General features: G+C 49.8%; 2 protein-coding genes across 2 annotated transcripts; one reads left to right on the top strand and one right to left on the bottom strand.

Moving 5' to 3' along the window:
- Window positions 1-1308: 1308 nt before the first annotated feature.
- On the bottom strand, window positions 1309-2287 carry LOC108377690 (voltage-dependent anion-selective channel protein 2-like). Its single transcript, XM_017633954.1, has 3 exons — window positions 2218-2287; window positions 1789-2158; window positions 1309-1729 (listed from the first exon to the last, which is right to left on the bottom strand). Exons 1-3 carry the CDS (start codon window positions 2285-2287, stop codon window positions 1309-1311), a joined length of 861 nt encoding a protein of 286 aa, XP_017489443.1.
- A 1497-nt stretch (window positions 2288-3784) lies between these two features.
- Window positions 3785-16297, top strand: LOC108377691 (spectrin beta chain-like; the record flags this gene model as incomplete). Its single annotated transcript, XM_017633955.1, has 5 exons — window positions 3785-4731; window positions 4788-5694; window positions 5745-6464; window positions 15449-15943; window positions 16131-16297. Coding segments are annotated over exons 1-5 (3236 nt in total), but the record flags the coding sequence as incomplete, so codon positions are not given.
- Window positions 16298-17135: the final 838 nt, after the last annotated feature.

Consider the following 17135-nt stretch of genomic DNA (forward strand, 5'->3'; position numbering starts at 1 on the left):
ATCGATCACTTGTGTGTAAGAGGATTGCGTATCGTCAACATGATTGCTCCGTTTGCTGCTCTGGGCACCTTTTGGAGGGCTGGGAGATGAATCCGCGGGGTCCTGAGAGACTTGCGCACCTGAAGAGCTTTTGAGATTTTCAGGAAGAGCTGAAAGCACTGATTGATCTGGGGTTTTGCCACTCGTTTGATCTGTTGTGGTACTGCTTAGATTCACCGAGCTTGGCCCCGAGGTTGATGGAGCCTTCGGTGAGCTGCGAATTTTAATCTCAACCGAGTAGATTTTGTCGGGTAAATGCTTCACCAGAGATCGAAAGTACTTGGAGGAGCTCTCCGAAATGAAGGGAATCAGCGAACGCATCTTGTTTTCAGGCAATATTTACGTAATGATGATGCTTCATTCAAAAAGGCAAACGCAGTCACAACTTAGTAGAATAAGGTAGGTAATAAACGTGAGAGAAAACCTAAACAAACATATAATGTAGAGAACGATGATGAATGAAAACAAAGTGGAGAGTAGTGGTGTTTGNTAGAATAAGGTAGGTAATAAACGTGAGAGAAAACCTAAACAAACATATAATGTAGAGAACGATGATGAATGAAAACAAAGTGGAGAGTAGTGGTGTTTGGAGCGCAATGTTTTCATGCGCGAGTAATAACGGGAAAAGTGCGCGTTCCTTTTCGGGTAACGGTCGTGTGTGGAGTGAGCCGTTCAGCGGCCGTTGCTCGCCCACAACAGCTCTGATTTACTGCTACTGCTGCTGCCACTTAGATCATCATGACTCAGATTGGGCTTGGGAATGCCTGGCGATGTGTTACCACCACCACCAGCAGACACATCATCTGACGACGACGATGAGGATTCCAAGGTCCCGAGCACTGGAGAAGTGAAGAAGAAAGGGAGTCACAAGAAAACGAGAGTGACGAAGAGAGGAGAAAGGGAGAGAGGCAGGCAAGCAAAACAAACGAAGCAGCGGCAGCTTCAGCTGCAGCAGCAGCAGCGATCACCTGACTCCAGCAGTGATCCTGACGTCACTCCGAGTGGCGCGAGAAAAGCCTCAGCCTCTGAGAGAAGCAGGAAGCGTTGCAGCCTTGTGACTGACTGGCCTCCGTAAGCGTAACTCACCATTGTGATGCTCCCTCTGCATAGCTCTGCAACTGCATTAATCTGGTTTGCACCATCACCATCATGATAGTGCCGCAGACGGAAGAGCAAGTTTTATTTTGGCAACAATTTGCAAGCGGCAGTGAAAAGTGGGTAAAGTTGTAGTGTGCTGGAAATGCTGAAAAGAGCTGAGCCGCCGCCGCTCTACAGCTCCATCTCGATGCCCATGCCGATCTTGTGAGCGCCCGCCTTGATGTTCTTGCCCTCGAGGTGGCCGCAGAGGCTGATGCTGATGCCGCTGCCGAAGTTCTTGGAGACGGCCGCCGATATCTGCCCGCGGGTGTTGATCTTCATCTGCAGGCGGTGGCTGCCGTCCAGTGCCCAGTTGAGCGCGTACTGGAAAGTGGTCTCCTTGGCCTTCCCGTAGGGGAACTTCACCAGAATGCCCGTCTCCAGGGTGCTGCTCACCTTCTGGTAGAGCGAGCCCATCAGCTCGTTCCTCTGGTTGAGCAGCCCAAAGGCGGAGTAGTTGCCCGTCTCGTAGCCGGCGGTGAACTGCGGCTGGTCCACCTTTCGGCTGTTCGGGTCCACGTAGCAGTGCATGCCCGCCAGCCACCCGTCAGAACTAATCGAAGAGAATGTGTTTTGCATCGAAAGAAGCGTTTTGAGCCGAGCTCTACTTACGTGAAGACAAAAGACGGACTGAGCATGGGCTTGCCGTCGCCGGTCAACGAGGCCTCTACGACGCCCAGCATGAACTCGTTCTTGTACTCCGCCTGCACGCCGCCCGCCATGTTGCCGCCCTTCGGGTCGAACTTGCCCAGCAGGCCCAGTCGACTGCCCGGAAAGAGCTTGTCGTTGATGGTCACCTCCGTGGAGATGGTGTTGTCGGAGAACCACTTGCTGGACATGTTCATGTTCGTCCCCGGAAAGGCGTTCTTGAACTCGCCGCTGCCCATCACCTTGCCGCTCTCGATTTCATTGAAGGCCTCGATGATGAAGCCGGAGCCAGCTTGGCTTTGCGACTTTAGATTGAACTTCACTGCACCGAGAGCTAAAGAGAAGCAAAAGAGGCGTTTAGAAGGCGTTCAGCTGTAGCAGCAGTGCACTTACTGAAATTCTTGACAAACAAGTCCTGGGATCGCTTTCCAATGTCCTGGTACTTGCAAGGTTTGGCAGTCATTTTGGAGAAGTTGCACTGGTGAGAAAAGTGTTGACACTGATATCTGATCACTGATTCACCAATAAATGTGCCCTTTGCTGATGAATGTGCATTATTTTGAAGCAACGACCAGACTTTCTTGGCGGTAACTAATTCGAATATTTAAATGGAACTTTTCATTCGGTTGGTTTTTTGAAACTCATTTTACCGCCAAGAAAAAAAGTTTTTTGGCCGAGGCCACTCGCAGACGACGTGATCGTGTAAGCGTGCTTTTCGCCGATCAAGTAAACACAACTGTTGTTTTTGTTTTCTGACTTTTCAGTTTCTTCTTTTTGTGACCAGTTACCGTCTTTGGATCGGCACACCAGAAAAACTACCGTCAGAAATGACGACGGACGGCGACGATGAACGCCAGTGGCGGACGAAGCTCTCCGAGACGGCGAACACTCTGATGGACCGAAAGTTGATACTTGATGCACTGGATAAATGTCTCCGCGCGAAGCAAGAACGGCATACCGATCTCGCCTCGGCGGTGGCCCTCGTTGGAACATGTCCCGACATGTGTCCCGAACAGGAGCGCTACTTTCGCATTGAAACAAACTGCGTGTCACCCTTTGAAAACGACGAACATGGCCGGCCGGATCAGACGCGAATGGTGAAAGAGTACCGGCGTTCAGGGGCCGATCAGAAGGAGCCACTGCCACATGAGCTGCGACCCATCAGCGTCCTTCAACGAAGCATGACCTACCTCTGTCTGGAGATTGTCGACGCCGATTACCTGCCCAGTGGTGCCAACCTGGGCGAGTGGTTCGACTTCATCTGGAGCCGGACGCGGTCCATTCGGAAGGACATCACCCAGCAGCACCTGATCAGCCTCGACTCGGTGAATCTCATTGAAAAGTGCGCCCGCTTTCACATCTACTGTGCCTACTACCTCTGCGAGGAGGAGCTGAAAAACTTTGATCCAAAAATCAACGATGAAAATCTACGCAACTGCCTGCAGACGCTAAAGGAGTTCTACTTTGAGCTTGGCACCCGCTCAATCTACTGTCCGAATGAGGCCGAGTTTCGCTCTTACGACGTCGTGCTCAATCTTCAAAACGGCGAAACGCTGAGCGAGATGAAGCACTACCGCAAGGAGATTCGCCACTCTCCTGATGTCCGCTTTGCCGTCAAAATATACCAGGCATTTCAAAGTAAAAATCCCATCAAGTTCTTTCAACTGGCAAGAAAAGCCAACTTTTTCATGTCCTGCATTCTCAACATCTACTTTACGCCGTTTCGAATCGACATACTGAATGTGGTCCGTCGGNAAGTAAAAATCCCATCAAGTTCTTTCAACTGGCAAGAAAAGCCAACTTTTTCATGTCCTGCATTCTCAACATATACTTTACGCCGTTTCGAATCGACATACTAAATGTGGTCCGTCGGGCGTACACAGTTCCAAAGTCGAGTAGTGTGGTGGCCTTCCCCCTCGACAGAATCATGCACCTTCTCGCCTTTGATGAGCTCAATGAGATGACCAAGTTCTGTGACTTGGTTGATCTTGAATATGATGAGGTAAATGAACTTGTCAACATTCAGCGCAGCGTTGCAATCACTGCTTCCACCAACACCATAAAACGCTCAATTCATCTGGTGCAAGTAAAGCTCTCAACATCACCTGGAAGGGCAATTTTAAGTGATAACAGTCAGCTGCAAATCCTGCCCATTCACTCGAGCTTCGATGCCAACAATCGCCTAGTTTATGATCTCAGCACAAACAAGCCAGAAAATCAACTGTTTAGCAGTGAAACATTTAACCAAGCATTTCAGCAAACAACGCCTTTCAATGGCAGACTTGAGCCGCTCGCGAAAAAGTCACCAGTTCAGATTTTCAGTGAACAACAGCCTGCTCTGAGCGACGACAGTGAGCAGTTCTTTGCCGATGCCGATGATGTAGAGGCCTGGATGCTGGACTTTCGTCGCCTGGTCAGCAGCAATGACGTTGGCGTGGATGAAGCGACCACCCAGTCGTTGATTATGAAGCACAACAACTCCTGCGGGGAGCTGAAGAACTACTACAACATAATTGAAGGGCTGAAACAGCAGGCGGACACTCTGTGGAGCAACTTTCGCCGTCCGCCGGAGGTTGTCGAGCGCATTTCCCGCATCGGCAACATGTACAACCAGCTGATTGATGCGGCTAACAGTCGCAAACAGGCGCTGCAGAACACCTTTGTGCAGTACCGTCTGGGCAGAGTGGCGGACAGTGTCGATCAGTGGGTGGAGGAGAAGGAGAGACTGCTCTCCTCGATGACAGTGGGCCGAGATCTGGAGGAGATTGCGGCGATGAAGGATCGTTTTGATGCATTTGAAGAGGAACTGAGCTCCATTGAGCCGAAAATCAAGTTTGTCAATGACTTTGCAAATAAACTGCAGAACTTTCAACGAGTGGTCAGCAGAAAGAATGATGTCAATGAAAAGTAAGTGCTCCTGTGGTTTGATGCCTTTACTTGCTAATTTTTGGTTTTATTACCAGATGGGACAAACTGAAAGCCCGAGCCGAACAAAAGAAGGCGGAAATCAATGCCGCCTATGAAGTGCAGACGTTCCACGATGAGTGCCTAGAGACGGTTTCGCAGATTGAGGAGAAGACTCGCCTGTTGCAGTCCACTGATGAAGCTGATAATGACCACCTCCCTGCCAGAGAACGTGATTTGTCAGCCATCTCCTCACAGGTTGATAGTCTACAAAGAAAGGCTCAAGTAATACAAAACAGGCATCCCCGAGCAGCAAGGGTGGTTGGTGATCGCGTCACTCAGATGAGCACTGCCTTTAACCAGCTCGATGGGCTCATCAAGGCGCTCGTCGCCAAGCTCGGCGGGGATTTGCAGCGATTCCTTCGCGACCTGGAGCACCTTCAGACGTGGCTGAAGAGCACAATGACTGCCGTCGCTTCAGAGGACACGCCAAAGAGTTTGGCAGAGGCAGAGAAGCTTCTGAGCCAGCACCAGCGGATCAAGGAGGAGATTGACAATTTCACTGCGGAATTCAACAGCCTCATGGAGTATGGTGAAAAGCTGACACAGGACAAGACTGACCCGAAACACATATTCCTCTTTGAACGGCTGAAGGCGCTTCGCGACGGATGGAGTAGGCTGCATAAGATGTGGGCGAATCGCCGGCAGTTGCTCTCGAAGAACCTCGATCTACAGCGGTTTCTGCGTGACGCCAAACAGGTGGAACTGTTGCTCAATCAGCAGGAGATTTACCTGGAGAAGGACGAGGTGCCGGCGAACCTCGAACAGGCGGAAAGTGCCATCAGGCGTCATGAGGAGTTTATGGAGAAGCTGATTGCAAGCGAAGATGCGGTCATTGCTGTGCTGCAGTTTGCTGACCGTTTGAAGAGTGACAATCACTTTCACGCGGAGAAGATTGCAGAGAAGGCCGACTACATTCAGGAATGGTACGAGTTCAACATGGAAATGGNTCGAAGAACCTCGATCTACAGCGGTTTCTGCGTGACGCCAAACAGGTGGAACTGTTGCTCAATCAGCAGGAGATTTACCTGGAGAAGGACGAGGTGCCGGCGAACCTCGAACAGGCGGAAAGTGCCATCAGGCGTCATGAGGAGTTTATGGAGAAGCTGATTGCAAGCGAAGATGCGGTCATTGCTGTGCTGCAGTTTGCTGACCGTTTGAAGAGTGACAATCACTTTCACGCGGAGAAGATTGCAGAGAAGGCCGACTACATTCAGGAATGGTACGAGTTCAACATGGAAATGGCCAAACAGTACTGGAGCAAGCTGCAGGATCAGTACAAGTTGCAGCAGTTCCTCACAAACTGTGATGAGCTGAACGAATGGATTCAGGCAAAGTACGGCTCCGTTCTCGATGAGACGTACAGTGCCGGCGCAAAAACGGTGCACAGCAGGTGGATTCGCCACCTGGCCTTTGGGGCTGAGGTGGCCACCACCAAGGACTGCCTGCACCAGATTGCGCAGAAGGGCAAAGAGCTGGCGGCGGAGAAGCCGGAAATGGAGCCCCTGGTCGACGCTAGACTGGCCGAACTGGAGGAGCAGCTGGAGGAGCTGCAGAGGGTGACCAGGGAGAGAGGCCAGCGGCTGCAGCTGCAGGTGCTCGCCAACCAGGACCTGGAGGCGCTCAAGCGGACGCAGTACCTCAAGGAGAAGTACTTCCGACTGTGGCTGCAGAAGGTGCGCTCTAGTCGGCGGCACTTTATTCGCGCCCAGTTTCCTGCTGCTCCAGTGGCGGCCTTTAGGCGGTCAACCTCTCCGGGGGCGAGCAGCAGCAATCGCTCTACCTCATCCAGTGCTTCATTCACCTCCGCTTCCAGCAGTACTTTCCCCTTTCGCCAGCAGTTCACCAACGGCTCCCCAGCCTGCTTCACCGTCATTGATCCTCAAATTCGCACCGCCACCGCTTCCATACGGCAGAGTCTGCTGAAGAAGCTCAACTGTGATTACGCGACGACGGTGAAGCTGGCGAAGCGAAAGCTGGCCGAGCGGGAGGAGCAGCGCTGTGGGGGCAGCAGCAATGGCGGACCATCACTGGATGATGATCCCTTTCGGGAGGTGCACACCTTTCATCCGGACAGTGCCCACCTGGAGCCCATCAAGAAGCGCTACATAACTTCGGCTTCTGCTTCAGTCTTTTCGACTTCACCTCCTCCTCCACCTCCTACTCATGCACTGTAAAAAAGTGTGTGTGTTCCCCCTTTTTCGTATTAAACTCCAAATGTTTGCACTTACTGCCAATCTCCTTATATATTTATCTCCCCTCTCCTCCTTTCCCCTTTTCTCACACACACACAACGGCAATCACAGTGACGATTTGAATCGATAAATTCACCAATTGGCCCTAATTGCGGCAGCGGCGGCTGCTGCAGCAGAAGCAGGCGAGGTGAAAGGGCTTCTTCAGAGTGAAGTCACTTCACTCTTGAACACTCACTGTGCACAGTGCTCATTGAACACTCACTGATCAGCACCGATTGCCGTGTGATCATCGGAGTGAGTGAGTGTTCGCGTTCACTCTCGGTTTGTATGTGTGTGCGTCTTCCCAACCTGGTGAAATATAAATAACCAGCCAACGAGCCTTTCTTCTTCGGATGCACCTCGATCACCTGCACAGTCTTGTAGGTGAAGAGGAGCAATTGGAGCCAAGTGGAGCCCCCTCCAGTGGTGGTGGTGGTGGCTCCTCAAGAACAATTAGACACGGACGGTGGGCGCTGCCGTTTTCTGTGTGTGTTTGCTAATGGTGTCACCGGTGAAAGGTAGCGAAAATGGTGAACTTGACTGTCAGGTGCTACTGCTGCTGCTGCAACTCACTTCAGCCGTTGAAGTGAGCACTGCCGATCAAATTGTTGCTGATGATTGCTGCGGCACTTACTGTCAAATTGAACCGATGACTTTGTTGTGCTGTCGTACAGAGACTTGTTTCTTATTTCAGCTTATCGTTTGGAAGAGTTGCTGATAAGTCGCAGCTCTGCTAATCTTTCCCCTTTCTTCTAGCCAAATTAACCTGCTGACCTATTGTCCCGTGCAGAGATAAGCTGTCAAGCCGTAATTTCTCATTCTGACCACTGAACACAAATGTCTATTTCTGGTTGATTTGGTGCTAACGATGTTGATGCTCAGTAGTTTCCCTTTTCCTGTTGGGGCAAAGTTGGGTCGCTGTTTGGGTATCAGATTTGTTGTGTCGATTTGAAGCAGCCTCCAATGCAAGGCAATACGCAGTGGTGAGCTTAACTGCCTGTAAGTTTGGAAGGCACTCATTTCCCCCCGGTGTCTGGTTTCTCTCCTCTCCTCTAAGCTCGCTACTGTTGCTGTCCGGTGTTTTCCTTTGCCCGAGCCCAACAATCCCGTCTTTGACGTCGTCGTTTCACTGTTGCCATCTCCTTTCTTTCTTTCTTTCCTTCTCTCTTCCTCTTTGAGTCCTCTTCTTCCCCAGCAGCCACTTCTTCTCACTCGAAAGGACAACCAGTGAGTGAGTGAGCCCCACCACTACCAAGCTGACTGTCCGTCTAGCAGCCTGTCTACTTTTACTTTCGACTGCTGTTCGATGGTGTGTGTGATGGACAACAGCAGCAGCAGCAAATGACGCCTGCAGACAGACAGACAGACTGTGAGAGTGCTCCAGACCAGTCCAGTCAAAGATCACCGGGTGAAGGAGAGAGAGAGAAAAAGAGAAATGGTGAACAGCCAGAGCTGTAAGGTGCAGGAACACACACACACACACACTCACACACACTCTGCAATCAGAAGTCTGTGTTCAGGCCCCACTTTACTTTACCACCACCACCACTACCACTGTTTGTGTGTACGCTTGTATCTGTCCATCAGTCCTTCCATCTATCTATCCATCCATCCATCTATCAATCTACCTGCTTGCATGTGTCTCATTTTGTGGTAGCAGCAGCAGCAGCAGCCTTCTTCTCGGTCTCCGTCTTCTTCTTCTTCTTCTTCTTCCTTTCCTCCTTGTTCGTTCTTCCTAGCTGATTTCGTCGTCTGTTTTTCTTCTCTCTGATCTCTGTCTCACCGCCTCGTGGACACCTTCATCATCGTGGTGGTGGTGGTCACCGTCAGCCAGTGATCCAGCCAGTCAGTCAGTCACTGTTGTGCACTGCAATTTAACCGCAGCGACAGGTCACTTACTAACTCCGACGTCTGCATTTGGAAATGCATGCAACCAACTTCTGATGTTGGTGGTGGAACAAGTCAAACAGTGATCCACTTTGATATTTGCATTTTCACATCAACAGCTGCCTGCTTGCCTGCTCTGTCCTCAGTAATGGGCACCACCAACATCTGAGCGAGAGCTTTGGCCGAGTGCTGAAACTCGGGTTTCACCAGTCATAAGAGTTATTTCTCACTCCGGAAAGTGGCAAAACTCTACTTTAATTCTCCTTCATCTATTTATTTGTTCTTGTGTATGCCATTGCCGTTGTTTTCCACCACTTTGATGCTAAATGCCTAGCACCAGAGCTAGCGTCCTCTCTGAATCCTTCTCGCCTCCATCACCACCCCTACTTCCCTCATCCTCACCACCTTCATCACGCCTTTCACCTTCATCTCTCCATCCTTTCCCACCGGTTCTTCAGCAGTCTATGCACCAAACAGCCGTCAAAAGTCCCCTACTGAGCACTACTGCTAAGCATGCACTCCTTTCACCACCACAAAACCAAAGTGGAGCACTGCCTGTCATCGGAAGATGGTGATGTTCCCCACCTGGCGATCAAGTCCACACATCGCCGTCGACGACAGCGTCGTCGTTCGTTTGAGGCGTCGTCAATGGCCGCCAGTGGTAGTGGTGGCACCCTCCTCTGGCTGTGTCTGCTCCTCCTGCTGGGCATCCTCATGCAGGACGTGTCCGCCCACCTGGGCCGCATCTACAAGTCGGCTCGGGCGCTAGAGCAGTCAGGTCGCAGTGAAGGACGCAAGTTTCCCATTCTGAGGGCGCTGGTGTCGCAGTTCATCTCCGATCGCAGTGCTCGTGACATGTCGCCTGTTTCGGTGGTCAGTGCCGCTGCTGCTGCTAAGACAGCTGGTGCTGGTAGTGGCAAGGCTGCCACCACCTCTGTCCACTCCTCCACATCACTGTCAGCGACGAGCAGGGAAACGGCATCTTCTCTGGTAGATGATGATCCGCTGTCATTTGCCCCGGCTGCCTCCACCAACAAGGCCCGTCATGCCGAGTTGAACAAGTCCTCCATTTCAGCCTCTTCCTCCTCCTCTCTGAGTGCCTCGTCCAGCAGCGGCAACGGCAGCAGTGGCAAAGCAGGCAGCACCTCCAACGTCAAGACCATTCAGCACATAATCGAAGATATCAATTCTCAAAATAGCAAGATATCTACGAAGCGTCGCAAGCACTTTCTCGTGAACATACTGTCGCGAATGCTGAAATCAGTCAACTTTACCGAGGTAAGTGGATACGCTGTCTATTTGTCAGGATAACACGCCGTTTCTCTCACGCCGTTTCACTCTGTTTGACTTTGGGGAGTAGTAAGCTGAAGCCCTTTTCCTCTCATCAACAGCACTAAACACGAGCTCATTAAGGAGGCATGTCAACTAACTGCTGACAAGGGGTTACCTTAACAGTAACTGAAAGTTCTTTTTGCCTTTCTTAAATTGTGATGCTTGACACCTGATGTCAAACACACACGTCACTCTCGCTCTTCTTTCTCTTCTTACTTACCTGTCAATCACTTTGCTACGATTGAATCGCAATTCTTTAACGTTGTCCACTCACAGACACAATCCGGGGCTGAAAGCAGCTTCCACTGCTGTACAATCTGCTGTGAAGAGCTCGGGAGCAGTGTTCATCAGACAGCTCTTTCACTCGCTCTCTCATGCTCTCTCTCTCTCTCTCTCAATCTATTTACGTTATTACCGCAGCTGTTAATGCACTACTTCTGTTGCTGTCAGTCAGTCAGTCGGTCAAATATAGCCAAAGGAGGAAAGTGCTGCTGTGCTGCGGTAATTGGGCTTGCGTCGGTCGAAGCCACCACAACAGCACGGACACGGGTCACCTGTGAGCGTGTGTGTGCCAGTGCAATCATCATCATCATCATAATCGTCGCCCTCTTCATCGACATCGACATTTGCCGTTGTCGCTAATCAGCCTAAACCTTTCGTTTAGTCAGCTGCGACGATTAGCCTATTCCTTTTCATAGCTGTAGCTTCATTCTTCAGAATTACCTGAATTGATAGTTGGCTAGTTTAAGTTACTCTGCCTTTATCCTTTTCTTTTTTCTCNGTTTAGTCAGCTGCGACGATTAGCCTATTCCTTTTCATAGCTGTAGCTTCATTCTTCAGAATTACCTGAATTGATAGTTGGCTAGTTTAAGTTACTCTGCTTTTATCCTTTTCTTTTTTCTCTCTTTCTTTACTTCATCAGCCATCAGCGTTTGTCATTACCTCGAGTCCGAGGCTAGAGGCAAAAATCGGCGTAAAGTTGCCATCGAAAACGGCGAAAGAGGCGCCTGCAACGAGGAAGTGTGTGTGTCCGTGTTGTGGTGATGGTGCTGATGGTAGCTACTGGCCATTCTTGACTGATCAATGGCTGCTGCTGCCGCTGCTGATTGAGCCAACTGCCCAGGTGAAAGTGTTTGTGTCTGCCTAGTGTCTACTCTCCACTCTGTGTCTCTAGTGTGCCCCCTTTTTTCACCAATGGCTGGCTGCCATTTAAATGCATCCATTTATTAATAGAATGGAACGGACGCCATTAGGAGGCAGTACATCGCAGTGTACGAGCGCAGCAGCGGCATCAGCACTAGCGTAAGCTAACACGAGCTACCGGCTGACGCACTACTTATTTTCATATGTCTATCATTTTGACTGTGCATTCAATCATTGATGCAAATTAGCAGTTTCTGCTGATGTAGGAAAAAAGAAGGGCTGAGAAAGTATTTTATGTTTCGCTTTCATTAAAAAAATTGAAAAACAAAGCATTTTCCTTTTGTCTTTCACCTTTCTGAACCTGACAGTGTCTGCTTTCCACCGGAATGATACAAATAAAAACTTTAAATAAAAGTGCTCTTTGTCCTTGTCTCTTTTTCTCTCTACTCTACTCATTTGAGAAAAAGAAATAAAACAGGAACTAGCTATTATGTTATTATTATTAGCTCAATTTGTCAGTCGTATTAGCTCACCTGCTGTTGCTGCTATTAGTTTGCACTTGAATGGAACGACGAGCGCCCCAAAGAGTTCAACAGGCAGCGGCAACGATTAATTACCGCCTGCTCTTGCCTAATTGAACAATCCAATCGGTGTGCAGTGTGTACGTCAAAACGACTCAGCTCGGCTCAGTTGAAAAAGGTGGCTTCTATTGTCATGCCTGTGCTGCCTTAATTACAGTGCACACTATTTGACTAATGGGACTAATTTTTCTTCTTCTTTTTCTCCTCCTTTCCCCTTTCTGGCCAAAACCACCACCACTACCATCATCACCTTNTTCTTTCTTTACTTCATCAGCCATCAGCGTTTGTCATTACCTCGAGTCCGAGGCTAGAGGCAAAAATCGGCGTAAAGTTGCCATCGAAAACGGCGAAAGAGGCGCCTGCAACGAGGAAGTGTGTGTGTCCGTGTTGTGGTGATGGTGCTGATGGTAGCTACTGGCCATTCTTGACTGATCAATGGCTGCTGCTGCCGCTGCTGATTGAGCCAACTGCCCAGGTGAAAGTGTTTGTGTCTGCCTAGTGTCTACTCTCCACTCTGTGTCTCTAGTGTGCCCCCTTTTTTCACCAATGGCTGGCTGCCATTTAAATGCATCCATTTATTAATAGAATGGAACGGACGCCATTAGGAGGCAGTACATCGCAGTGTACGAGCGCAGCAGCGGCATCAGCACTAGCGTAAGCTAACACGAGCTACCGGCTGACGCACTACTTATTTTCATATGTCTATCATTTTGACTGTGCATTCAATCATTGATGCAAATTAGCAGTTTCTGCTGATGTAGGAAAAAAGAAGGGCTGAGAAAGTATTTTATGTTTCGCTTTCATTAAAAAAATTGAAAAACAAAGCATTTTCCTTTTGTCTTTCACCTTTCTGAACCTGACAGTGTCTGCTTTCCACCGGAATGATACAAATAAAAACTTTAAATAAAAGTGCTCTTTGTCCTTGTCTCTTTTTCTCTCTACTCTACTCATTTGAGAAAAAGAAATAAAACAGGAACTAGCTATTATGTTATTATTATTAGCTCAATTTGTCAGTCGTATTAGCTCACCTGCTGTTGCTGCTATTAGTTTGCACTTGAATGGAACGACGAGCGCCCCAAAGAGTTCAACAGGCAGCGGCAACGATTAATTACCGCCTGCTCTTGCCTAATTGAACAATCCAATCGGTGTGCAGTGTGTACGTCAAAACGACTCAGCTCGGCTCAGTTGAAAAAGGTGGCTTCTATTGTCATGCCTGTGCTGCCTTAATTACAGTGCACACTATTTGACTAATGGGACTAATTTTTCTTCTTCTTTTTCTCCTCTTTTCCCCTTTCTGGCCAAAACCACCACCACCACCATCATCACCTCCGTCACCTCTATTATCCCCAAAAACTCAGCTTAGCGATCAGATGCGCAACGGCATATCCTCCCGAGCCTCCTGCTGGGCGTGCAATGCACTGGCTGGTCTCTTCCTCAGTCCAGTCTACTCCAAGGAGATGATGACCATGGCGGTGAACACGGTGTGCACTTCCTTTCGGCTGCNTGCACACTATTTGACTAATGGGACTAATTTTTCTTCTTCTTTTTCTCCTCTTTTCCCCTTTCTGGCCAAAACCACCACCACTACCATCATCACCTCTGTCACCTCTATTATCCCCAAAAACTCAGCTTAGCGATCAGATGCGCAACGGCATATCCTCCCGAGCCTCCTGCTGGGCGTGCAATGCACTGGCTGGTCTCTTCCTCAGTCCAGTCTACTCCAAGGAGATGATGACCATGGCGGTGAACACGGTGTGCACTTCCTTTCGGCTGCAGTCACCACGTGTTTGCTCGGGCATCGTCGACTCTTTCAAGGTAAGTGTCTCTGTGCTGTCTGTGTGTTGTGCAGGTCGCATTGTTCAGTGTTCACTACTTCCTACTTGTTGCTTACCTACTTTGCACGGTCTTCTGGTGCTACACCTGCTAATTAGACGTTGTAGTGTTGTTATTTTTGCTGATTACCACTCTGCTGGCGATCCGTTCTGCTAGCCAGCTGGCGGTAATGAACACTGCTGAGGCGCAACTGCGACAACATCGACGACCTCGATTCGTGTCTGCCATTGTCTCAGTGCTGTCCGCACTGACTCATCGACTGACTTACTGACTTACTTACTGTGTTGGCACTACTACCACCATCAGCACCACCACCACTTCTTCCTGTGCCATTATCTTCGCCAGCCACCCCAGTCGACTTTCACTTTCACCTTCGATGCTCTCTCTCTCTCTCTCATTCACACCTCTCCTTCACTTTCACTTTCTGCGCCGTCCGATGAAATGTCTTGGCAAAATCGATTAGTCTTACTGAAGAATTGTTGTCGTTACTGTCAACCATTGTTTGCTGCAAACCGACAAAACAGACAAGAGAGTGCCAAAGTTGACAGTGCCTTTTGCCATATCGCAAAACCTGCTGCTGTTGTTTGGCAGACACATCGGTGGTGTAATTAGGACACAGTGAATCACTTGGTGACAATCAGACCGGGCAGAAGGATGTGCTGGCGACAGTCCAAAGGATGCAGTCACTGGAAAGAAAACGAAAACAAAGCTTAACAAAAACATCATCATCATCACACAATTAGTGCCGGCGGCATTTCGGCGTGGTGGTCGTCGGCGACTCGTCGCACGTCACCAGCACGGACAGTAGTGTCGGTAATGATAGACAGTGGTGCGCAGTGGAAAAAAGAGCAAAAGTCCAAAAAGCCGTTCACCACCTCGCCTTAATTGACTAGCTACTGTTTTGATAGTATGCCGTGCTGCTTGCTTTTTAATTACGTCAACAACTAAGGCGCCAGTGTGTGATGTTTGTGTGTTTGCAGTCAAGCTAAGGTGATGGTGATGAACGAAGATGATTGTCACTTGAACATCAGCAGCATCAACAGCATCAGCAGCAGTCTGGCAGTCATCATCACCACCTGTCGTCAGTAGTGTTTGCCCGAGAGTGCTCAGATGGTGTGCGGGAAAGAGAAATAGCGACATCAAATAGCAATCACTTCCTGTAACTTTCACTTCAGAGCTGGCACTGTCCGGACAGCAGCACTAATCAGCTCGGGCAGTGGTCGTCAGTCACCGACAGGCATCATTAGTGGCCATCAATCGAAAGCAGTGAAGGCAGTCAGAGAGTGAGCAAGGGAGAAAGAGAGAGCGCTTCGCTTGCTAGAGTAGCAAGTGCAAGCTTCGAACAGCTCTATCTTTATCTGATGGCTATATTTATTTATTGAACGAGAAAGAAAGAAAGAAAGAAAAGGTTCATGTCACCAGTAATAGACTAATCAAGTTAGCCCTAACTTGATTGTCACCAGCACCTCTCCAGGCATCGGTTTCTGTTTAGTTTTTTCATCTTTTCATCACCACGACGGACCAAAACAGCAGATCTCTCTGTCAATCATCACTTTCGATGCTATCATTTTGCTCACTCACTTTCCTTCCCCTAATCGTCGTCTTCTCACCTTCTCCGTCTTTTCCCCTTCCTTCCTCCCCTTCTCCCAGGACGATCTTGATTACATTCGCACTCACACCACGCTAAAGCACGGCGAAATGTGCGGCGTCATCTTCGGCATGGACTGTGCCCGCAAGGTTACGAAAAATCTCAACTGGACGATTGCCATTCCCGAGCGGAAGCAGAGCAACAATGTGAAACGATCGTCCTCATCGTCGCCGTCTGCTGCCGCCTCGGCCGGGGCAGCCTCGGCAGCAGGAGCAGGGGCAGACGACGCCGAGGCCGATCTGATGTCCGACATCGACTATCGCGACTCGTACAAGAGCCTGGCGAAGTTGGTGCAGATCACCGACATTCACGTCGACCCGTACTACGAGCCCGGCTCGGAGGCGAACTGCGGCGAGCCGCTCTGCTGTCGCTCGACAAACGGCCCCGCCAAGAGTCGGGACCGCGCTGCCGGGCCCTGGGGCGACTACCGAAACTGTGATACGCCCGTGCCAACGCTACGACACGTCCTCAAGCACATCAATGAAGTGCACTCTGATGTAAGTGGAGGGAGAGATGTGCCAAATGGCTCTGATTGATTAATTTTTTTGCTCGTACACCTAGGCGGAATACTGGATGTGGACCGGCGATGTANCTCAAGCACATCAATGAAGTGCACTCTGATGTAAGTGGAGGGAGAGATGTGCCAAATGGCTTTGATTGATTCATTTGCTTGTAATTTTCTAGGCGGAATATTGGATGTGGACCGGCGATGTGGCGCCGCACGACATCTGGAACGTGACCCGACGCGAAGTGATCTCCCAGATGAAGCTGGTCACCGGTCTCATCAAGCAGTACGCCCGAGTGCCCGTGTACCCGGTCATTGGCAACCACGAAGGAGTACCCGTCAACAGGTGAGACACAGTCGGTCATTAGTGAATGGTGGTGGTGGTGGTTAGTGATTGATCGACAATAGACAGCAGAGCATCTCTCCTTTTCCTGAGTGCTCCTCAAAGCTTCTTTCCGATGATCAGAGTTGTTGTGGTTGTGTTGAAGTACAGCAGCATCAGCAACAGCAGCAACATGCACTCTCGGCAATCACGTCGGCCAGTCCGCAAACCCGTTTGCACTGTTTTCCTTTTTCTTCCCCTTTAAAATCAGTGCAAGTCGTTGAAAAAAAGTTAAAGCGCCGTACAACCACCACCACCGTTTTATGCTAATGGGCAATTGATTTTTTGCCCTCTGCACTCTATCCTCTCCTCTCCTTTTTCCCAGTGTCGTACAAAAGTAGAAACCGTCAAGTTTATAAATATAAAAATAGTGATTAGTGGTGGTGGTGGTTGCGGTGGTGCATTTGCTTGCAACGGCTGCCTCAAGCGAGCGTGTCGAACACACTCTCTTGTGGCTGAAGTTAAAACACAGTGTTCCACACATGATCACTAAAGAAACACCTCACTTTCCACCCTGCACAGCTTTCCACCGCCCGAGATAAAGGGCGTCAACTCGGTCTCCTGGCTGTACGACACCGTCGCCGAGGAGTGGGCCTTCTGGCTGCCGGAAGACGCTCTGCAGACGCTCAGATAGTAAGTCCAACAATCGGTTCGATTTCAGCTGTACGTTCTCCTAACAAATTCCCTCTTCTTCTTTAAAATTTCAGCGGCGGCTACTACACCGTGAAACCCCGCGACAAGATGCGCATCATCTGCATCAACACCAACTACTGCGCCCGCCTCAACCCCTGGTCGCTCTTCA

The sequence above is a fragment of the Rhagoletis zephyria genome, unplaced genomic scaffold (genome assembly GCF_001687245.7).
Source record: "Rhagoletis zephyria isolate East Lansing unplaced genomic scaffold, Rhagoletis_zephyria_1.1 Rzeph_scaffold_12535, whole genome shotgun sequence".
In the NCBI taxonomy this organism is placed as follows: Eukaryota; Metazoa; Arthropoda; class Insecta; order Diptera; family Tephritidae; genus Rhagoletis; species Rhagoletis zephyria.